This window comes from Malaclemys terrapin, chromosome 25 (genome assembly GCF_027887155.1).
Source record: "Malaclemys terrapin pileata isolate rMalTer1 chromosome 25, rMalTer1.hap1, whole genome shotgun sequence".
Classification (NCBI taxonomy): Eukaryota; Metazoa; Chordata; order Testudines; family Emydidae; genus Malaclemys; species Malaclemys terrapin.
Window position 1 is genome coordinate 682,242 of NC_071529.1, and position 23,365 is coordinate 705,606.

Consider the following 23,365-nt stretch of genomic DNA (forward strand, 5'->3'; position numbering starts at 1 on the left):
ACTCCCAAGGGGGAGGAGGTCCCGTTTTATGTACTCTCAGTAATGACGACAGGAAAGGCTCATTTCGCTTCCTCACCTTGATATCAATCTCTGAATACATCTTCCGTAAGTCATGCATCACACAGTCCAGGTACAGCTCCCCCGTCCCCAGGATCACGTGCTCCCCAGATTCTTCCACCTGAAACACCAGAACAGATGCCCCAAGCTACAGCACGGCATTCCTTCTGACCTAGCCCCTTCTAGCCTTGTCCACTAGGCCAAGGGAAATGAGTGTGGGGGACTCAGGGCCCTGTACCCCCCGGCTTCCTGCGATTCACCATGACTCTCAGCCAGCCAGTAAAGCAGAAGGTTTATTTAGACGACAGGAATACAGTCCAAGACAGGTCTTGCAGGCACAGACAACAGGATCCCCCTCAGTTAGGTCCATCTTGGGGTCCCCGGGCACCCCAGCCCCCTTGGGAGGTCAGAGCCTTGTCTGCCTCCCAGCCATATCACCAGCCAGCTCCTGAAAACTCTCTCTTCAGCGACCCCTCCCACAGCCCTTTGTTCAGTTTCCCAGGCAAAGGTGTGACCTGGCCTCTAACCCCTTCCTGGGTTCTCATGTTACATGCTCAGGTATTCTCCGTGGGTCAGTCTCCCATCCCCCAATGCAGACCATCCTAGCCACACTCCCCTGTCAGCATTCACAGACCACAGTCAGAACAGTCCCAGTGCGTCCCAGTGTTCTAGTCAGAGAACCTAGAGGGAAAGTTCCAGGCTCCTGAGTCTACTCAACAAGGCAAGTGGGGCCAGCTCCTGGCTTGCTGCAAGGGAAGAGCAGCCCCAGTCCCAGGGTCCCAGCAAGGGACACTGCAGGACACGCTGCGGAACCGGGAGCACCCAGTTACTCCGCTCCCAGCCTCTTCTTGCTGGAGATACAGGCTCTGTGGGAAACCTGTACCTTTGCCAGGCCTAACCCCTCCCAGCAAAAGATGCTCTAGGGCAGTGGTCTCCAAACTTTTTTGATCGCGCACCCCTATCAGTAAAAAAATGTTGAGCACGGACCCCCTGCCGCACCAGCTCTACCATTTTTGCCGAAGCAAAAACAAAAAACAAAAAAACCAGGCCGCTCAGACTCCCGCCCGAACTGCCGAAGCAAAAAGCAGCGCTCCTCCTGCCACGCACCCCCAAGGATCCTCTTGCGCACCCCCTGGGGTGTGCGCACCCCACTTTGGAGACCACTGCTCAAGGGGTGAACCCTACATCGTTGCCTAGGAGAATCAAGCTCGGCTAGTCCATGCAGACTAACAGCACGTGGGTTTCAGGGGAGAGAATGGCAAAGCCAAAACGGGGCTGGTTTTGAACATGTCAAGTGTTAACTGAAGATAGCACAAGGGGGCCCAAAGAGCAGCACAGCCGGGGGCACCTGGATCAGCCTCGCCTCAGCCACACACCTTGGTGGTGAGCGACGGGTAGCTCTTGTTGACTTTCCGCAGGCCATCCAACATTTTAGGGAGCTCCGAAGGGTTGACTGGCTCCACGGCTATTTTGATGACAGACGTGGTGTTGAACTTCAATGGACGGAAGATCTGAGCCTGAAACCAAATCGGAACAATCAGTAAGATTCTGGTGACAAGGGAAATCTCTGCTTTGTAGGACGACCACCTCTTGGAGCCTGGAGTCAGCCACAGGACATGCCCACCATTGCTGGGACAGCACCATGACCAAGTGCAGGCTAGTAGGAGCCCAGCTGCATTCCCTGCATTCATAGTGGGTTTTGTTGTATTGACAGACACAGCCAGGCACCCTGAAGACTGACAATCCACAATGGGGCTGCCTTGCTCATGGGAGAAAGTAACATTCTGGTTGGAGGAAATCGCTGCCCCCCAAGCTGACCATCCTAGACAGCCAGCACGTCTGTCGCCCCTTGACACTCCCCTACTCAGAACGATGCCGAGTCACACACGGTACCTCCTCGTTGCCTCTAGGCTCAGTGATGGTTGCAGTCTTCACAATGGGCTGGTCCACCCCCTCTATAAGGATCCAGTTGCCGGCAGGGACTCGGTTCACCTCTATGTGGTATCTGAAATACGGAACGGGATAGCACACCCATTAGTCACCGCTGTCCACACCTCCACGGCCTCTCACAATGCTGTCTGGCTCTGTTCATCCGCCCTCATCGAATCGCAACCTCTCGCCCTCGGGTTCTCAGACAAACACGTCTGCACCTTCTTCCATGCTGCCTCTCCCTGTGGAACGCTCCTGTGCTGAGTGGGAGACTGGCTGCACTCCTCTCCTGCTGCAACTCCAAGCTCGCAGACAAAGGCCCCAAGAAGGTTCTAGATGGGTGCTTATGTCTATGGTCAGATTAACCCATCCCCGGGGCCTAGCCTAGGCAAACATACACTTCTCCTGGCTCGGAGGGGATGGGGAAGGGCTGGAGAGTCAGCCTGCCCCACACTCACCTTGCAGCGGCAGCTCCTGTCCTGCAGGGGCTGGCTCCCTGCTTCAGGTGTCACAACCTCTTGTATGGGGGTCGCAGCACCACTCGAGTTTGGCCAGCCCTTCAAACCTGAGTGATGCTGCGACCAACGCTGGGCCCAGGCCCACAGGATAGGAGCCCCCTACACGCTCGGTCTCCAACCCTCCTGCACCCCACCAGGGCCACCGCTATGCACTGGGCCAGGATTAGCCTCGTGGCGCTGGGGTGGAAGGTGCGTATTTGTGATGATGGATCACAAAAAAGGTAGCAAGCAGTTGGCGGGTCACTTAGTCAAAAGTTTGGGACCCACTGATCTATCGGATAATGGGAAAAGAGAATGCAAACGCATCCATAGCTGTGCTGATCATATCCCTCTCTGCACCCTTTGAATGTCACTTATCCTCTCCCATTGTAAGATCTTTGGGGCTCAACGGGCATTTTGGATCAATTTCATAAACTCAACGGAGCCCCAATCCAGTCCGTCAATCTGGGACTTTTCCCCGCACTAAATGCGCCCCTCCCCGCCTCCAAAGCCCCGAGCTTTTCTCCCGCACACTGCAGCATCAAGAACAGCAGCAGTGAGTGGGGACTCCTCTCCCAGATTCCCGAGGTTTGTCCTCTTCACTGATCCCCTGGTACCTTGCCACCGAGATCCAGAGCCGTCCCACAGTGCAGATCTGGGAATCCTCTTCATCCTCCAACGTGTAGTTTTCTCCCAGTACCTTCACGGGCTGCCCCGCGTGGATGGTCCCACTCAGCACCCTGCCAAAGGCGTGGAACTGGACCCCATCGTCTGTGCTGTACATTTTCGTGGTGTGACACATTAGTGGACCCTTCCCCCCCCCCAAAAAAGAAAGCAAAGTCAGTCACTCCCAAGACATACACTCACAAAGCAGTGATTAGACCCACGTGGGATTATCAGGAACTCTGTCTGAAAATCCACGAGGAACAGTTCTTGGGTCCTCGATTTTCTTCCTCTGCCTGGAATTCCCTCCCCATTGGCCAGACCCCTTGAAAGAGCATGGTTACATGCATTTCTCCGGTGAATACTGAGGCAGATTGGTGCTTTCCTCATGCAGACACCACCATGGAAGCCTGTAGCCGTGCTACCTCACAATACGATCCCTGACATTGCAAACTGAGAAATTTGGGCCAGACCTCTACCTGGATGGACCACTTTAGAAAGGGGGGTTGGAGAGAAGAATGCCATTGCTGAACTGCCAAGTCACGCCTTAGCCTAAGACCCGGTGCTAGAATTCCTGTGCTGCTGGAGGTCCCATATTTCAGATGAGACACAAAACCCAGGTCATGCCCGGGTTTCAAGACCGTTTGCACTGGTAAAACTCTGCTTGGGTAATTAATTTTCACTAGTTACACAGACCTTAACCGGGGTAAGGCACTCTGTCTCTCTCTCAGCAGTTTAAAGGCGATGATCTACTATTTACAGGTCAATTCTTCCCTTCCCTTCCCAAGCTGCTGTCTAGTATTGGTGGGACTGTTAAACAGTTGCCGAGTGCCACCCCAGAGGAAGCTACATTTGAAGAAGTGATCCCTTTAGTACAAAAGACAATATAAAGGCAGATACTCTGCTCAGACTAGCTCAAACCAACTTTTCAGGTCAGATTTTCATGCAGAGAATCTACCTTCATCTAAAATGGCAAAATAATTGTCCACAAAAGGCCCCAAACATCCAGCCATCACAGTGCAGTTCCCAACTGCTGGGAAGTTCTGTCCGTTCCCTGCACATTCTCCAAGAACCCTCTCTCTCTACGGCTGCCCTGGCACACTGCTGAATTTCTCAGAGCAGAGAGATTTGCGTCAGTAGCAGATGAGAGATTGTGAAGTGCTGCTGGATGCCTCTCTAGGAGGTGGCTGCCTTGCCGACCCCAGAGAAGGAGGACTTCTCTGCTACCCCATGCTGCTTTTGGAGGTGTAATGATAAGTGAAATGGGTCCTTACATCAGGGTCACACTCGCTCATGGCCTCCCCCAGGTCTGAGTCGACGCCGCCGGTGTAGGTGTGCTCGATTTTGGTCTTGGCTCCCACCTTTGGGGAGGGAATGTGCTGCACACACATGTCCACAAAGCCTAGGAGAGCAGAGCTTCATGAGAATGCTGCTAAGTGGAGGAATCCAGAGTTTAGCACTGAGGGGGCTTGAATAAAACCCGACTTCTTTAACCCGGAGGACTAGTCAGTCTACAGCCCTGAGTGACACAACTCACTTGGGAGCGGACAGCTTATACTGGAACTGCCAACAGGACACACTGTGCTGCTGGCGAAGGATCAGCGAACCTCCACAGGAAGCCAGCCTACTGGTTTTCACTGCACATTGGGGCATTCAGGGGCAGCCTTTCAGGAGAACACGCTAAAGGCAGCGTTGAGGGCATGTGTGCGCAAATGAATTACTTTCAGGGACTTCTTGGCATATTGTACCCAGTGCAAATCAATGTCACGTACAACGTATGGCCTGGAAACTGTACCAGAGCTTCTGGGCACCTAAGTCCCACTTCCTCCAAAGGCGAAAATCGGTCAGCTGAGTTTAGATGCAAAGGCCAAGACCTTTAAAAACTAGAAACCGACAATTCATCTCTAAATTCAAACGTAGACACCGAAATAAGCAATCTGACTGGTGGAGCAATGGACACCACCAGCACCAACTGAGAAGTGAGGGGAACCTGCAACGTGGGGACATCACCACTGAAAACGGAGCCCTAATGCTCTGCCAACAGCAGGTTAAACTGGCAAGGGAGAAACAGGACTTACCTGTGAACTCCCCAAAGAACTTCTTGCAGACAAGCCTTAGCAGGGGTCGAATGTTTAGCTTCAGCTCCTCTTTGGTCAGGTGGATGCCCAGCTCATCCAGAGTGCGGGGGAGGGTGGTGTCCACATCACCAACCACCTGTGGGACGGCACACACCACCACCACAGTTACTGAGAGGTTCACTGCCATTGACTCCCGGGTGCAGACAATGGTACCTCCGAGCCATTCAAATGGCGATGGGCTAGGACATCAGTGTGAAAGGACTGGGGGGCCTGCAGCTAACATCTGGCCTTTTAGCCCGGGAGAGGGGTTCAGATCAGTTTAGTTCCTGCAGTGAAACTGGTTGGGTAGCTTAAAGTTAGGACTTGGTGGTCACTGGGACACATCCCAAAACCAGCGCACCTGGTGCAGGTCCTGCTGAGGAGAGCACCATGAACGGAGGGCGTATTTGGAACGAGGAGCAGAATAGGTGCAGGAAGAGAAGGGGCTGCCCCCTCAGACACAAACATTTGTGATTGTGGAATTTTCCTAACAGGACAGCAGACAGATGTCATATGTAGCGCCATCTAGTGTTCAGTCTTTAAACACTCAGTGACAGATACTACAGGCTTCAATGACTTGGTACTGCAGTCACATGAAAGGAAAGGGGAAAGCAAGCGTGTACCTGCGCCAGGATCTTGTACAGGGGCTCTAGGACAAACTCCACAAAGCTCCGCTGGGAACTGCTGGTCGGGGCCTTTTTAGTGAACTTTCGTCTGTGCAGGAAAAGCCAAAAGGAAAGATGTGAATGGAAAATGCTCTGCCACCCAAAAGCACTATGACCTCTGTGATATGTACACTAGCCCCTGCGTGCCTGGATATTCGTACTTCCCCCTTCCTTTCCTGGTCCTTACGCAGAGTGTAAGATCTGCAGAGCAGGGAATCTGACCTGACCTGTCCCGGGGAGCTCCGTGCACTCCTATGGAGCTATACACATTATTCAAAGAAAGAGACCCTAATGAACCCTCATGGGCATTTAGTAGGAACTGGTGGTCCCTAGGAATTGAACCTGCAACCCCTCCAAGGTATCCACAACCACTCAGAAAAACAGGAAATCGAGCCCCATGCCATCCCGCATCCCCCTCCAAAATCCCGGGGAGCTAGAGCAGGCATGTCTATGCCCCAGGGTAAGCCCAGCAACGACAGCTAGCGGTGCCTGTGGAGGAACATGAGCGCTCTGCCACCAATTGGCAGGACACACAGCAATGTGGAGTCACACCTAGTAGAGGAGAGGCTCAACTCGGCCTCTTCCAACTCCTCTGTTGTTCTACAGGATGGGGGGGAGGGCAAGAGATGCTGCTTGGACAGTAAGAAAGCTGGTGAACAAAGATCATTAAAAACACTACGTACGTCTTGGGGTTGAAGTAGATGTCACCCCAAAGCCGCTTTGCAAACTCCTGGTAATTGATGTCTCCTACAAGGGAATAAAGAAATAACCTCGGCTATCACACGATGAAATACCTCTCTCCACTCATGGGGCCATGTTTTCTTTGTAAATGGTCAAGGGAGTTCAGAGCTGCAGAAGGGCGCTGGCTCCACAGCTCTCCAGGCTGAAATTCAGGCAAGATACCCTGACACCAACCCTCAGCAGGAAAACCATGCAGGGGTGAGAAGGGAGTGCGGGGTCTGTGGCCTGACTGCTGACAAGGGGATCAGTCAGGGCCCAGGGAGTTTGTTCAGTTCCAAGGGACACTGGAACTCTCTCAGAAAAATTACGACTGAAAAGAGCCGACTAACTGGATCCACTCGCTCTCCAACTGACTTAACGTCTCAAGCTAAGCACTGGAGAGCAGCTGGCATAGCACGATCTCCATCTCCCGCCCAGGCTCATTGCAATATTTTCTGCCTAGGAGCATCTCTCAGCATCCCCTCTCCCTCTCTTCCCTAGCTTTTAGATCTTAAATCCACACATGAATATCCCTCCTCAAATGCTCCAGGAATAGGCGGGACCGTAGCTCTAGATTTCACGTCATGCTGAGTTTACAAGTGATAAGACATCAGCACCCACTCACACCACTTCCACTAAGAGGACAGTCCATTAGCGTGCCTGACCAACCGCTGCCCGCATGCTAAATTAGCCGGAGAGTCGGGAAAACCAAAGGATGTCACAATGAAAGAGGATCTTGTTTATTCCATCTTATGGTGCACGAGAGCGTCAGCCCCCTGATCTCTGAACAAAGGCTGCTTTTCATGCCCCCCCAAAGTTGGGCCAGCTGCCTGGCAGCACCTCCTCGATCCCAACTTCACCACAACTGCAGCCCCGTGGAACATTGCGAACCGGGGACTCGCCGAGTTCGAGCTGGCCAGGCTAAGCTCTTTCAAAGCAGACAGACCGCCTCAGGCTGGCATCGAGGGAGCAGAGATGCAAACCACAGCCAGGACAGTTACATAAAAAAGATTCAGGGGGCAGCTAGAGGGCAAGACCCCCCAGGGCCAAGCTTCCGCCTCCATACAGCTGAGTCTCAAATCCGGAGAACAGGGCTTTCCTCATGGCAACGCTGAAAGATTCTTAACCCTTTCAGCTCTGAACCATTTTGTTACCCAATGCAGAGTGCAGCACGTACGCAAGCGTTTATCTAGAACAGCGACAGTGGGTTTTCTCCACTATAGACATACGAACCACCCATTCCAATATTTACAAGATAAAGAATTACAGGAGAAAATATTTATCCAGCAATGTTCCTCATCGGGATTCCGGGTTCCTCAACAACCAGAAAGTGGCTGGTGAGAAATACCCCAATTGGGCTCTGCAATAACTCTCAGCTCCTTAAATGTTTCGGAGTGCCTGTGCTAGCATGTAAGTGCATACACGAGCCAGCAGAGACCTGAGCTGCTGTAAGTACTTGAAAGGGCTCCACAGAAATGAATGGGACTTGAGACGTTGATGTGTGCATGGTTTTTGGCTGAGTCTTACCAAACGTGTCTGCATAAATCTTTGCAAAGGAGCCAAGCGTGAAGCAGATGCTGTACTGGGAACTGGAGAAGCAGACGTTCCCCAAAAGAGGGGAGAGGATCAGGTTCTCGTCAGTGGAATACATGCTGAAACAGAGAAAGCTTTTATGTACAGCATAATTCTATAGCATGATGGAGCAAAGACTGGAGCTCTAAACAGAGGAAGACACTGTCAATGAACCTAAACCCAAACCACTGGAGGAACTCTGCACTGCCCACAGGGGCCTACAAGAGGGCTCCAGCACTAAGGAGATGTGTTGTAGGGTGGGTTGGTTGACTGACACACACACTCTCTCTCTCTCTCCATCCACAGGTGTTTTACAGTTTAATTAACTATTGTTTTCTCTTTTTAAAACACATCAAACAATAGAGAAGGAAAAAAAAACGTTTGGACAATTGAGGGGAAGAGACCAACAGAGGACAAACAAAGCAGGGATGGAATAAAATGAAAATGTGAATCTGCAACATGCCACTAACCCAACTGCCAGTGCTGCTCTGTAGGGTGCCCGTTAAAGCAGCGGGCAGTAACACATGGTGTGTATGGAGAGCAGTGAAATACTGCCTTCCTCCCCCTCTGCCCTGTTCAGCAGGGGCCCCACGGCACCAGGGGCATAGCTGTACGCAGGGTGGCTTGAGAGACAGCACTACTTCACAGTGGATTTAGCAGATTGGGATGCCCAAGTCCCATTACCTTTTAATGGAAATTGGACACTCAAATCCCTTGGTCAGCTTTGAAAAAATCTCAGCCCAGTCTCTAAAAAATTATCTAGGGCTTCATACCATTTTGAGGACATCCACCATGGGACAGGCTGGCCCTGTCAAAACACCAGGGAAGGGGAAGGGCCAGTCCCCCCGCACCCTCCCCCAAAAAATTACATGCACACGCTGTAGAAGAGTGAAGTCCTCTCCACCAAATGTGTGTTAAGTGAACAAATCCATTCCAAGTTACGTGTCTAGTGCATGCACTTGCTATGGGTGGAAACCATTCCATGACATGCAACTGTAATGACTTATACTTTTGATTTTAGCATGAGTGATGCTCAAACACAGACTCCAAGATGGACTAAGTGAGCCAAGGATACCATGCTCCAATGACCACCCCCCCACAAATCTGTACCTGATCAAGCCGTTGACCTCATCTACTATGTGTCGGAGTTTGTAATAGGCATCGGTGGGGGGAAGCTTCAGCTCCAGGATCAGCCGATCTATCTTATTAATGCACACGGTCACTGCCAGCCTCTCCTGCACTGCGTGCTTGATCAGCCTCTCTGTGTTCAGCATAACCTGCGGAAAACAAGGAGCACCACCAGACGAGCTAAAGCCCTTGATACCATGCTACATGGGGCGTGACAGACAAAGCAGTGACCCTTACCCAAGAGGCCAGCAGCCTGTAGAAAAGTCTAAGCTCGGCCACCAGTGACCTGCTAATAATTTGAATTTTAGAAGTGTGTGTTTAACCCCACAGCATTCCTTTAAGTCACCCCTTCCAACCCCTCTGATATAAATAATCATCTTTATTTCAGATGTGGGGGGAAGTGGAGGTACAAAGTAGTTAAGCGAGTAGTCCAAAGTCACAGTGCATCAGTGTCAGACCTGGAAATAGAACCCAGGAGCCATGACTCTCTGCTTCAATAGCTAGAAAATGCTCCCCTTTCTAAATCAGCCTCCAAAGAGCCCCCTCACTCATGCAAGTGAACTCTACACAGATTGCTTCAGCTAGATTGAAGTCAGGATCAAGGAGGCCAAGAGATTCTGAAATACATCCACAGGGGGTAAAAGAGACTAACACTTACCCCCTCGGCCGCATCAATGAAAAGCACAACTCCGTCCGAAATACGAAGGCCGGCAGTAACCTCATCAGAAAAGTTCACATGGCCTTCAAAACAAAAGCAATCAAAGCTCAGTGATCCCAGTTCATAGAGCTCACTCGCTGGAGTGGGGAAAGCTGCCCCCAGCTATGGGGACCTGTCATTGGTCACAAGCGTGCACTCCAGAGGGCAGGGGTGAGAAAAATGGTGTTCCTTTGCCTTGCAGAAAGCACCTCAGTTAATCTAGCAAGGGCACTGTTGCCAACATTGTGTATAAGGACCTTCCACACTGTCTAATGCTGATTTTTGATACTACAGCAGGCTACTAATGTTGTTTCTAATAGTCATCTGTTTGCAATTGTAACTCTATCCCCAAAGCTTTGTGTAAATGCCCGAGGAAAGGTGGTAATTAAAGTAGTAATTTCAGAGCGGTGAATAATATAATAAATAATATATTGAGATATACCCATCTCATAGAACTGGAAGGGACCTTGAAAGGTCACTGAGTCCAGTCCCCTGCCTTCACTAGCAGGACCAAGTACTGTCCCTGACCGTTTTTATTTATTTTTTTTTGGCCCCAGAGCCCTAAATGGCCCCCTCAAGGATTGAACTCACAACCCCAGGCCAAAGCTCAAACCACTGAGCTATCCCTCCCCCTAACGAACTAGGTTAAGGAGCAGAGCTGGGCAGTAACCAACATAATCCCCGCAAAACCCTCCTCCCTCTTTTGGTGTCTTCTGTGCTTGTCTCTCCTTGGCTCAGACTGAAAGCCCTTTGGACACAGCCGCGGTGTTATTTTGTAATGCGCTGGGTCAGTCTCCAGTCTCCATACATCAGAAGCAGAAGTGTGACTCTGGTTAGAGCAGGAATGAATGCATTTCACTTTCTTGCCCAAATGGGCCATCTATTCAGAAGAGCTCAGTATGTCAGGCACCAAGTTCTTCTGAAAACCTAAGCGTAAGTCTCACAATTGCACTTTGGAAAAATCCGGCTCAAACGTGGGTGCCGAGACCTTGAAAATCTGGCCACACATCTACTTCCCATATATTTAAGTCACCTCTGCTGATACAGCTCAGACACAAACAAGTTTCATAGGTTCTAAGGCCAACAAGGGACCATTCTGATCATCTTGTCTGACCTCGAAAAAGAGAGAGAGCAATGTTCTCAGTCCTATTAGCCCTGAAGGAACTAGTCCAGCTACGAGAGCATGAGCTGAAGCCTATGCTGCCTTAAGCATCAGAAACAAAAAACTACCAGCTAAGTTCCAGCTGCAAAACCCCTCTATAGCTGGTAGTGTTTTCAGAAGCAGAGAGCAACCAGCTGGAAGGCCAGATTTGAAGCTCTGTTAGGCTGAAATGGAATCACTAAGATTAAACATGAAACCCCAGGATGTCATCCTTGAAGGGAAACTTTTCAGTGTGTCATTGCACTTTATAAAGTCTGAACTGACTAACTGGTCTGTGAGATTTAAATAGACAGACATTGGATTTGAGAAAATGTAAACTAGTTTGGCGCAAAACCCCATTATGCCCTAGCTCCAAAGCCCCCCTCAGACCCTCCTTTGGTAGACAGTGGTTTAGATTTTTAGTATTCCATTCATGTCTATGCACCTTCCTTCAGAAGACCTATAGGTTTTGTGAACTGGGGCCCATTTGTGGAAGTCTTTACTGAAACGTGCATTTCTTACTCACACCAGTAGCACCACTGGCTTTACTGAAACTAACTCAAGCAGGATTGCCAGGAATAAGCCCACACATTGTTAGTGTCTGGATCAGCTCAACACACCTGGCGTGTCCATGACGTTGAAGAGAAAGGATTTCCCCTTGGTGTCTGGTAGAACCACAGTCACTGGGGTACTCTTGATGCCAACACCCCTCTGAAAGCAATGAAGTCAGGAGTAGCAGATAAATTACAGTGCAACATGACTGGGGGAAGCGGCAGTCAGCCATGGAAAGAGAATTCATCAGACAAGACACAGAAAATGGCCCAGCCATCCCAACGTCCCATCTCCGATCATACTGGATTGGGCTGTTGATCCAGACACCCAGTAAACTTGCTCTAGCAGTAGCCAACACCCCGTTCATCCGAGGAGAAATCTCCTGAGTACTGTACTCAGCTAACAGTGCAATGCTGTACCTGGGAGAAGGAATTCCTTCTGCCTCCCTTCTCGCTGCTGTCCGCAGGTCATGCCCTGACACATGAGCTCTGCCCATAGGCAGTGTGAAGAAACAGCGAAGGGATGGAAATACCATGTTCACAGAACGGACCCAGACATGACCCTGCACCAACATGTAATCAGTATGACCCAGGGTTTTTTTTTTTGTTAAATATAACCAAAGACCCCAGTCTAAAGGTTCAAATCCCAGAAAGCCCAGGGTTTATGAAAAATAGAATCTGTTTATTCCGATCTCAGCCAATAACCCCTGCCCTGCGCCTTCCCTTCACAGACTGAACCCACTTGTGCCACTGGGACAGCCTCCAAAATTAAAGAGTTTACGTTTATAACCGTCATCATCATCATCACGGCAAATCTCCCAGGGACACGGCCTCCTTGCGGATCGAATGCCACCCGCATTCTTAAGGAGTCTGTCTGACCTTACTGTGCCACTGAGGCTTTTGGTTACCATGTGATTGCCAAACGCATAGTGGCCTTTCTTGGTACACACACTTCAGCATTCACTGGTCTTCCATCCAAATAATACATCCATCACCAATTTTACATTTATCTCCAACACGCAGGATATCAAATGGCCCTTTCACAACAAGACATTGGCCATGTTAGCCTCAGCATCAGAGAAACTCTTGGCTGTTTCAATTACAAGGACAATTGACCAGATTGCCGCAGGTGGTCAGCTTCACTAGGTTTTTTTATTTAATTAAATGTGACTATTAAGGTTTTATATAGGGAGGCAAGAGTAATGGAAGGAAGATAAGATTTGATCTGCTTGTCATTGCCTTAAGCAATAAGATCCCTGGTTTACAGATCAACTGGTGCAGTGAATCAAAACGAACTTTCCTCCCAACATACAGGGCACAAGAGGTCACACTTGGAAGCATTCCGAGTGAAGAATTTATTTTTTCTTTCTGCAGTTTGAGCGCAGTTTGCCGGAGTTAGTGCCTATCTCAAGGTGTACTCACCTCTTGCTCCGTGAACAGTATGTCAGTGTAGCAAAGCTGCAGAAACAGAGACAGTTCTCCGGGTCAGATCATGAAACAAGACGTTTTTATATCAAACATTTTAAAGTCTGAAATAGGAAGCGATGGCTGTTTACATATAACTAACACAGTAAATAAATGGCACAGCTAGGAACAGAACCCAGGAGCCTGGTTTCCAGTTCTCGGCTCTAACCTTTAGATCGCATTCTCCCTCATGCACAGAATCTCTCCATTTGAATGTGAGCACCCTCTGCCCTCCCGTCATCCCAAACGATCAGAACATACTGAGATGCCACTTACATCCTGGTCGTAGCGCTTCCTGATCTCTGGGTGCGTCTGCTCTATCAGGCAATCCACAAAACAAGTCTGAAAGTATCAAAAGGCAGGAAAAACCAAGGTGACCTTATGGGTGATAAACAGATATAGATGGCCACCAAATCTTTGCTATTTTAGCCAGAGAGGTGGGAGGGAGCGGAACTGGTGGCTAATTGTATGTTATTTGAAGTGGAGTCTCTCTGATAGCAATCTCTCAAGGGACTAAAACCATCAGACTAGCGAGTAGCGATAAAGTAACTGACACATCATTACTACTACTACAGTTTTACTATAGGCCCACTCAGGATGGGGGCCCCACTGTTTGGGCACCAGTTCAAACATAAATAGATATAGCTTGAGCCCCGAAGGGCTTCCAATCTAAAACACACAAGAGATGAAGGGTCATGAACAACCCTTAACCAGGGGGTGGGGCTACTCAGGAAGAGTAGGGCTTTAAAAAGACCCCTCCTAAGCAACCAGAGAAGCTAGTGAACAGGAGCAGCTAACAGGGGAGTTTTGTGAGGGAGTTTACAGGGGGAGCGTGATGGTGGGGGTGCTACATACCACTTAACATTTCTTAAACTTCTTTAAACTTAAGCTACAAAACATCCCCATATAAAAACAAAAACAACAACAAAGGAACCAGCTGCAGAAGTAAAAAGACAATGTATGCAGAAGTCCAGCAACAGAGTGGGGGCTACCCAGTTTATTGCACCCAATGCAGCAGGTCTGATTACCTGCCCTATGGGCTGGTGGTGTATGTATGCATTCGGCGCAAGGAGCTCCTGGCCCTCAGAGGCCCTATGGGCTGGTGGTGTATGTATGCATTCGGTGCAAGGAGCTCCTGGCCCTCAGAGGCCCTATGGGCTGGTGGTGTATGTATGCATTCGGTGCAAGGAGCTCCTGGCCCTCAGAGACTGTGTACGGGTTTTGGAGGCCAAGGTGGCCAAGCTGGAGGAGCTAAGGGAGACAGAGAGGTACATAGATGACAGCCTCTGTGCTGTTGAGGAGGATGAAAGCCTCAGGGATGGAGAACATCCAATTGGAGCAGAAATAAATGATCCCATAGTTAGGACCATTCTTCCAGATGATGTTGGGGTATCCTCTTGCACTGAGGTTACCTCTCCGGGGGAGGGAACTCCAGTTATTAGGAAGAGACGGGTATTAGTAATGGGTGATTTGATCATTAGAAACGTAGATAGCTGGGTTTGAGATGACCGGGAGAACCACATGGTGACTTGCCTACCTGGTGCGAAGGTTGCGGATCTCTCAAGACATCTAGATAGACTTATGTGTCGTGCTGGGGAGGAGCCAGTGGTCGTGGTACACGTAGGTACCAATGACATAGGGAAGGATAGGAGAGAGGTCCTGGAGGCCAAATTTAGGCTGCTAGGTAAGGGACTGAAGGCCAGGAACCCCATGGTAGCATTCTCTGAAATGCTTCTAATTCCATGCGCAGGACCAGACAGACAGGCAGAACTGCAGGATCTCAATGCATGGATGAGACGCTGGTGTATGGAGGAGGGGTTTAGGTTTATTGGGAAACTTTTGGGAAAGAGGGAGTCTATATAGGAAGGATGGGCTCCACCTAAACCAAAATGGAACCAGATTGCTGGAGCTTAAAATTAAAAAGGCCGTAAAGCAGTTTTTAAACTAAGGGCTGGGGAAAAGCTGACAGGTGCAGAGGAGCACGTGGTTCGGACATCCCTTAGAGGAGGATCTATAAATGGAGATTCCCTATGTCCTAATAAGGAGGAGAGGATGGAGGATCATAAAATACAGGTAGGATCTGAAGAGAAACAGTCAAATGAAAAACAGTCCCATTCAATTACATCAAGTGATGGCAGGCAGCTAAAAAGGGACAAGTTTTTAAAGTGCTTACATGCCAATGGTAGAAGTCTAAATAATAAGATGCATGAACTAGAGTGCCTCGTGTTAAATGAGGAGATTGATATAACAGACATCACAGAAACTTGGTGGAATGAGGATACTCAATGGGACACAGTAATACAAGGGTACAAAATATATTGGAAGGACAGAACAGGTTGTGCTGGTGAGGGAATGGCACTATATGTGAAAGAAAGCGCAGAATCAAATGAAGTAAAAATCTTAAATGAACCAAACTGTACCACAGAATCTCTATGGATTGGGGGATTTCAACTATCCCCATATTGACTGGGTTCATATCACCTCAGGAAGGGATGCTGAGATAAAGTTTCTTGACACCTTAAATGACTGCTTCTTGGAGCAGCTAGTCCTGGAACCCACAAGGGGAGAGGCAATGCTTGATTTAGTCCTAAGGGGAGCGCAGGATCTGGTCCAACAGGTGAATATAGCTGAACTGCTTGATAATAGTGACCATAATATAATTAAATTTACCATCTCTGTGGCGGGGAAAATACCACAGCAGCCCAACGCTGTAGCATTTAATTTCAGAAAGGGGAACTACACAAAAATGAGATGGTTAGTGAAACAGAAATTAAAAGGTACAGTACCAAAAGTAAAATCTCTGCAAGCTGCATGAAAACTTTTAAAGGACACCTTAATAGAGGCTCAACTTAAATGTATACCCCACATTAAAAAAATATAGTAGGAAAAGATAGACTGTCACACTTTGTCAGCTCCCTAGCCGTGAGGAGCAGGCCTGGTTTTGTAGGCATCACAGCAGAGGGGAGCCTTGACAAAGCCATGGTAAGGGTATTGCTCCCCTCTCCCCAAATCGTTTAGATTTATCTACCCATTGAACTGATATATGCTATCAAACACTCTTGAGCTGATGTGTACACATCACTTCTTAAAGCAGAGTTACATAACCACATATGCATTAGCTAGAGCACACAGAACTGAATGCATAAATTGGCTTCTGGCTTACTACTTTAACCACTGAGAGACTATCAACAATCAACTTGGCCTCCTAATCAAAAAACAGTCACTACTGTGAACCAGTGAGCTCTCACATAGGCACTATTAGCAAGGCACGTCCCTGCACAAGTGCGCTGTTATCCTTCAACAGCACCAGCTGATTCATTAACACAGAAGACACACACTGTCCTCAGTTAGGCACAGCCCTGTATTCATTGTACCTTGCCATGGTGGAGATGCCCGCACAGGGTCACATTCCGAATCAGCTCAGAGTTGTCCATCAGATCTGCCAGGAAACTAGAGGAAGGGAAGAAACAAATGACAGTTAGCTGCTTCTATTCTGCCCACAGTACGATCCCCCAGTAAGACCTGGCACTTCAATTGCACCTTTCATTCCAGGGTCTTGAAGTGCTTTAGAACATTCATTCTCCTAGCTCCCTGCCAGGTAGGTAAACATCCTCAATTCACAGACTGGGAAGCTGACCCACAGAGATTAAGTATTGGACCAATGGTATTGATCCATTGCTAGATGAAATGGTAGAATTGTCAAAAACAGTGCTGAAAAGGTGGAAGTGTTCAATAAATATTTCTGTTCTGTGCTTTGGGAAAAACAGATGATGTATTTATATCATACGATGATGATAATACACTTTCCATTCCAACAGGACCGCTAAACAACAGCTACTAAAGCTAGACATTTTAAATCAGGTCCAGAGAACTCGGATCCAAGAATTTTAAAAGAACTGGCCAAGAAGCTTGCTGGACCGTTAATGTTGGTTTTCAGTAACTCTTGGAACACTGGGGAAGTTCTAAAAGACTGAAAGAAAGCTAATGTTGTGCTAACATTTAAAAAGGGGATGATCCAGTTAATTATAGAGACCCGTCACCTTGACAAGATAATGGAATGGCTGATATAGGGCTCAAGAAGAATTAAAGGAGATTAATATAATTAATGCCAAGTAACATTGATTTATGGAAAATAAATAATTGTCAAATTAATGTATAATCCCTTCAAACCATTATCAAGTTCAGCATAAAAGGTAATGTATGTTCATCCCTTCGGTAACACATCTGACTTGGTACTGCATGACGTTTTGTTTAAGTAACTAGAATGATACGAGATCAACATGGCACATATGGATTAAAAACTAAGAGACAGGTCTCCAAATGTAACTAAGTGGGGAATCATGACTGAGCATGTGCGCTTCTAAAGACATTCCACAGTTCTTTGCCCTATGCTATTTAACGACCTGTATAAAAACAAAATATGCACTAACAAAATTTGCAGGTGACACCAAGATTGGAGAAGTGGTAAATGAAGAGACTAGGTCATCGATACAAAGCAACATGGATCACTTGATAAGCTGGAGGCAAGCAAAAAATATGCATTTTTATATGGCTAAATGTAATGTTATACATCTAGGAACACAGAATGGATGCCATATTTTTAGGATGGGGGACTCTATCCTGGGAAGCAGCGATTCTGAAAAGAACATGAGGGTCAATGGTGGATAATCTACGGAGCTCCCAGTTTGATGTTGTGGCCAAAAGAGCTAATGTGATCCTGGGATGTATAAATCGGGGGAATCTTGAGAAGGAGTAGAGAGATTATATTAGCTTTGTATCTGGCACTGGTGCAATTACTGCTGGAATACTGTGTTCAGTTCTGGACAATTCAAGAAGAATGTTGATAAATTGGAGAGGGTTCAGAGAGGAGCCATGACAATGATTAAAGGATTGGACAAAATATTGTATAGTGATAGACTTGAGGAGCTAACTCTATTTAGTTTATCCAACAGAAGGTTAAGGGATAACTTGATCATAGTCTATAAGGCCCTATGTGGGGAACAGAAATGTAATAACAGACTCTTCAATTGAGCAAACAGATATAACAAGATCCAATGGCTGGAAGTTGAAGCTAAACAAATTCAGACCAGAAATAAGGCACAATTTTTTAACAGCGAGGGTAATTAATCACTGTAAGAACTTTAACGTAAGAACATAAAAATGGACAATGGCCCTTCTAGCCCAATATCTTGGTCTTCTGACAGTAGCCAATGCTAGATGCTTCAGAGGGAATGACAGAACAGGGCAATTTATTGAGTGATACATTCCTTGTCATCCATTCCCAGATTCTAGTAATCAGAGGTTTAGGGACACCCGGAGCAAGAGGCTAATAGCCACTGATGGACCTATCCTCCAGGAACTTACCTAATCTTTTTTTAAACCCAGTTATACTTTCGGCCTTCACAAAATCCCCTGGCAACAAGTTCCCCAGGTTGACTATGTGTTGTGTGAAGAAGTACTTCCTTATGTTTGTTTTAAACCTGCTGCATGCTAATTTCATAGGGCAATCCCTGGTTTGAGTGTTATGTGAAGGGATAAATAATAATACTTCCCTATTTACTTTCTCTACACCAGTCATGATTTTATAGATCTCTGTCCTATTCCCCCAGTCGTCTCTTTTCCAAGCTGAAGAGTCTCAGCCTTTTAATGTCTCCTCATATGCAAGCTTGTTCCATACCCCTAATCATTTTTGTTGCCTTCCTCTGCACTTTTTCAGAGTGGGGTGCCATGCATTTATATAGGGGCATGATGATATTTTCTGTCTTCTTAATGGTTCGTAACATTCTGCAAGCTTGTCTGAGTACTGCCGCACATTGAGTAGATGTTTTCAGAGAACTATCCACAATGACTCCAAGATCTCTTTCTTGAGTAGTAACAGCTAATTTAGACCCCATCATTTTATATGTATGGTTGGGATTATGTTTTCTATGGGCATTACTTTGCATTTATCAATACTGAATTTCATCTGCCATTTTCTTGCCCAGTCACCCAGATTTATGAGACCCCTTTATAACTCTTCACAATCTGCTTTGGACTTAACTCTCTGAAGTAGTTTAGTATCATCTGCACACTTTGCCACCTCACTGTTTATCCATTTTTCCAGAGCAGCGATGTCCCAGGAGCAGCTAAGATTTAGTCAGGGGCATTTATAGTAAAAAAAGTTATGGACAGGTCAGGGGCAGTGAATTTTTGTTTAGTGACCTGTCCATTACTTTTGCTAAAAATACCCATGACTAAATCTTAGCCTTATTTATGAGTATGTTGAACAGTACAGGGCCCAGTACAGATCCTTGGGGAACCTTCCTATTCACCTCCTCTATTGACACCTCAATCTGGTACAGTTCCTCAGATCTATCACCTAAAAAGAACAACTCAGGAGTTTGAATCTCCCCTCAGATCAGAAGACGGATGCAAAGAATTCATTTAGTTTCTGCAATTGCCATGTCTTCCTTGAGTGCTCCTTTAGCTCCTCAATCGTCCAGTGGCCCCACTGATTGTTTGGCAGGCTTCCTGCTTCAGATTGTTATGTTTTTGCGTCTTTTGCTAGTTACTCTTCAAATTCTTTTTTTGGTCTGCCTAATTATACTTTTACACTTGGCTTGCCAGAGTTTATGTTCCTTTTCATTTTCCTCACTAGGATTTGACTTCCGATTTTTAAAGGATGCCTTTTGTCTCTGCCTTTTTTATTCTGTTGTTTAGCCATGGTGGCTTTTTTTGATCTTCTTACTGTTTTTTCCCCTCTTTTTTATTTGGGCCATAGATATAGTTGCAGCTTCTATCGTGGTGTTTTTAAAAAGTTTCCAAGTAATGTGCAGGCATTTCACTCTTGTGTTTCTGTTTAACTAGCCTCCCCGTGTTTGTGGAGTTCCCTTTTTTGAAGTTAAATGCTACTGTGGTGGGTTTCTTTGGTATTTTCCCCCGTACAAGGATGTTAAATTTCATTACTTTATGGTCACTTTATGGTCACCACGTGGGTAGTTCAGCTATATTCACCTCTTGGACCAGATCCTGTGCTCCACTTAGGACTAAATCAAAATTGCCTCTCCCCTTGAAGGCTCCAGGACTAACTCCTCCAAGAAGCAGTCATTAAGGCGGTCTAGAAATTGTCTCTCTGCATTCACTCCTGAGATGACATGTACTCAGTCAATATGGGGGATAGCTGAAAGTACAGGGGAGTCGCATCTTAGGCAGGGATTAGGTTCTGAAGTCAGTGCGTAAGGTGAAAATCGCGTATAGTTAAATGTTCATTGAGTGGAATGGCGGGCGGAATCGCCCGCACTACAGGTACAGTATTTAAATTGTTATTTTTTTTTGTTTTGCCAAGCGTTTATAGTTAAAATCGCATAAGTTAAATGCGCCTATGATGCAACTCCACTGTATTGCATTATCTGTTTTTGTAGTCTCTCTAATCTCCCTGAGCATTTCACTGTTACCATCACCATCCTGGTCATGTGGTCAGTAGTATATTCCTACAGCTATATTCTTATTATTCAAGCACAGAATTTCTATCCATTGAGATTCTATGGTACAGTTTGATCCATTTAAGATTTTTACTATATTTGACTCTGTGCTTTCTTTCACATATAGTGCCAGTCCCCTACCAGTGCGACCTACTTTGTTATTCCAGTATATTTTGTACCCTGGTATTACCATGTCCCATTGGTTATCATTCCACCAAGCTTCTGTGATGCCTAGTAAAGCAATATCTTCATTTAATACCAGGCTCTCAAGTTCACCCATCTTCTTGCATTTGTACACGAGCTCTTATAAAATTTGTCAATATTTAGTTGTCTGCCTTTATGTGATGTAACTGAATGGGACTCTTTCCTTTGACTGTTTCTTTTCAGTTATTTATCAGGGGCTTTGATGGATTCTCCATCACTGGACATTTTTTAACTGAGACTGGATGTTTTTCTACAAGATCTGCTTAATGCCTTACACTGCATTATATAGAATGTCAAAGACCACAATGGTCCTTTATGGCCTTACAATCTACAAAGTGCCTCATACAGTCAGTAAGACGGCTGTAACTAGCACCCAGGATTCTGGACTCTCTATTTTTTCTGAGTGATTCAAGAAAATAGGTTTTACGTGAATTCAAGGTGTGGGTTTCTGACTGACAAACTCCACGTTAACTGGGGAGGGATGATGAAAACTAAGGACTGAAGTTAGTGAAGTAAGGACACTATGCGTGCTGTGCTGTGCAGTGCAGTGAGTGGAATGCATTTTGAAGCTTCAATTCCTTTTGTACCTTTTTCCTTCTCCCCTCTAGCTAGAAAAAGGGGAACCAGCTGCTCTTGCAGTTCTGCCGATGGTGTCCCTATGCTGGAAGACAAGACGTTTTCACCTCCACTCTAGAGCAGCTTTTTCCTCTGAGTAGTACATACCAATCCCTCTTACCTTCCCTCAGGCTGTGAACACGGGAAAGCGAAGGATACACTGTACGAATTACTTGAACCAAATACGAACTTTTGAAAGAAAAAGCCACACAGTACTCACTCCATTTCATATACAGTGACAGGCAACGTCTGCTCCATCAGGGAGAATTTCTTGGTTTTCACAGGTTTAATAATAGGCTCTGAAAACAAAGAAAAATGAAAAGGTATTCCTTAGTACCCCTCAGCCCCAACATTCTCTCTAATTTTAGAGGTTCACTGTAATAAAGAGTAGACAAAACTTTAAGCTGTGCAGAGGATCAGAAACTAAACTGAAATAAGTTTTAATTTGCCTTCTTTAAAGTAACTCATGAACAAAATTATTCTCTGAACTATCTCAATAGAACTTCTGTTAAAATGACAGAAACAAAACCCTAACCAGAATGAATTCTGAAGAGAGGAAACTAATGATACTGCCAAAAAACTCTAACCCTAATCCTAATGATACTGCCAGCAGCAAGACTTTATTTTCCTTCTCCCTTACAAGTTTGTTTTAAGAAGCCCTCCCTGATCACACCCACAATTTACTAACCTATCATTACTCACCAGTGAGAGGCTGGGTATCTTCCTCCTGCACTATGGTCTCTACCTCAGGTCCGTAAACTTCTTCAGCAGTCGGATAGTATTTCTTATCCTCATGCAGTACCACCTCCATTCCAGGATGATCTTCATCATGATCTCCTATATCATCGTCATCATCATCATCATCAAGCTGAAACCAAGAACAATACTTTGCTATTCTTTAGAGCACTACACAAACATTAAATTCCGTAGTATTATCATCCCTATTTTACAGTTAGGAAACTGGAGGCAGTGAGCGGGTAGGTGATTTGCTGATGGTCACACTTTAAGTCGTTGACACAGCTGGAAAAGAATCCGGCCATCATAACTACCACTAGAATTTAGATCATATGCAACTACAGTACAGGTCCCAGTCTTGCTGTATCAGGCACTGATCAAAGTCAGGTTCAGAAAAAGGTTCTGAGGGGCTCCCCCACTTTTCGGTTTGGAGGCCATTTTTCCACCTTGAATCCATTCCAGATAGTCACAATGAACAGTAAAACAGATACCAATGCCACATGCAAGTGACGCTTGCACAGCAAGCAATCGATACCAATACCCTTTATCAATGTGCACAACATACCCAAGGCTGGCAGTACAAGTAGTGAGACACACTAGACCCCTTCTGCATCAAGGTGCGGCTGCCAAACCCTGTGCATTAAACCCCCAAACCTCACACGTGTGAGAGTTATGATTTCACTACTACAATAATGATTATTTTGCATATGCATATAAATACTTGCACCATTAGGAGCTCTACTACTTTAAAGGAACAACCCAGTGATTAGTTCCAATTTCTTAGGTCACTAAAGATCTACCAAAGAAAGTGAAAGAGCAATTTTTTACAGTGAAAGAGCAATTCAAAAACATATCAGTGGCTATTTCTGTTTTCATAAATATAACTACTACTCATATTCCTCTATTCCATAAATGTTCCTACACTAAGCTCATCATCATAATCTCTGAACACCTTCCAGTCATGTATTAAACATGATTAACATGTGTCCTGTGTTGGTGTTAACATCTCTTAATGGGAGACAGCGGAAAGTATGAGTAAAATAATGAAGGACTCAGTGTAAGGATCTTGCTTAAAACACAAGCTATGGAGCTCCTATTTGAAAGCGTACAACAGCAGGGAAACTCGCTTAAAACAGAGAAAGTTTATTAT

General features: G+C 46.5%; 1 protein-coding gene across 1 annotated transcript in view; it reads right to left on the reverse strand.

The window, feature by feature from the left end:
- The window catches only part of EFTUD2 (elongation factor Tu GTP binding domain containing 2), a 35,869-nt gene that overhangs the window by 11,006 nt on the left and 1,498 nt on the right, over positions 1-23,365 (reverse strand). Inside the window, exons 3-19 of the mRNA XM_054014253.1 lie at positions 22,183-22,348; positions 21,701-21,779; positions 16,576-16,651; positions 13,478-13,543; positions 13,160-13,195; positions 11,807-11,897; positions 10,007-10,089; positions 9,331-9,497; positions 8,176-8,300; positions 6,612-6,675; positions 5,887-5,977; positions 5,225-5,360; positions 4,421-4,548; positions 3,101-3,294; positions 1,951-2,062; positions 1,434-1,574; positions 77-178 (exon numbers count right to left, since the gene is read on the reverse strand). Of these exons, the coding sequence (XP_053870228.1) occupies positions 77-178; positions 1,434-1,574; positions 1,951-2,062; positions 3,101-3,294; positions 4,421-4,548; positions 5,225-5,360; positions 5,887-5,977; positions 6,612-6,675; positions 8,176-8,300; positions 9,331-9,497; positions 10,007-10,089; positions 11,807-11,897; positions 13,160-13,195; positions 13,478-13,543; positions 16,576-16,651; positions 21,701-21,779; positions 22,183-22,348 (1,857 nt within the window). The remainder of the gene's footprint in view (positions 1-76; positions 179-1,433; positions 1,575-1,950; positions 2,063-3,100; positions 3,295-4,420; positions 4,549-5,224; positions 5,361-5,886; positions 5,978-6,611; positions 6,676-8,175; positions 8,301-9,330; positions 9,498-10,006; positions 10,090-11,806; positions 11,898-13,159; positions 13,196-13,477; positions 13,544-16,575; positions 16,652-21,700; positions 21,780-22,182; positions 22,349-23,365) is intronic.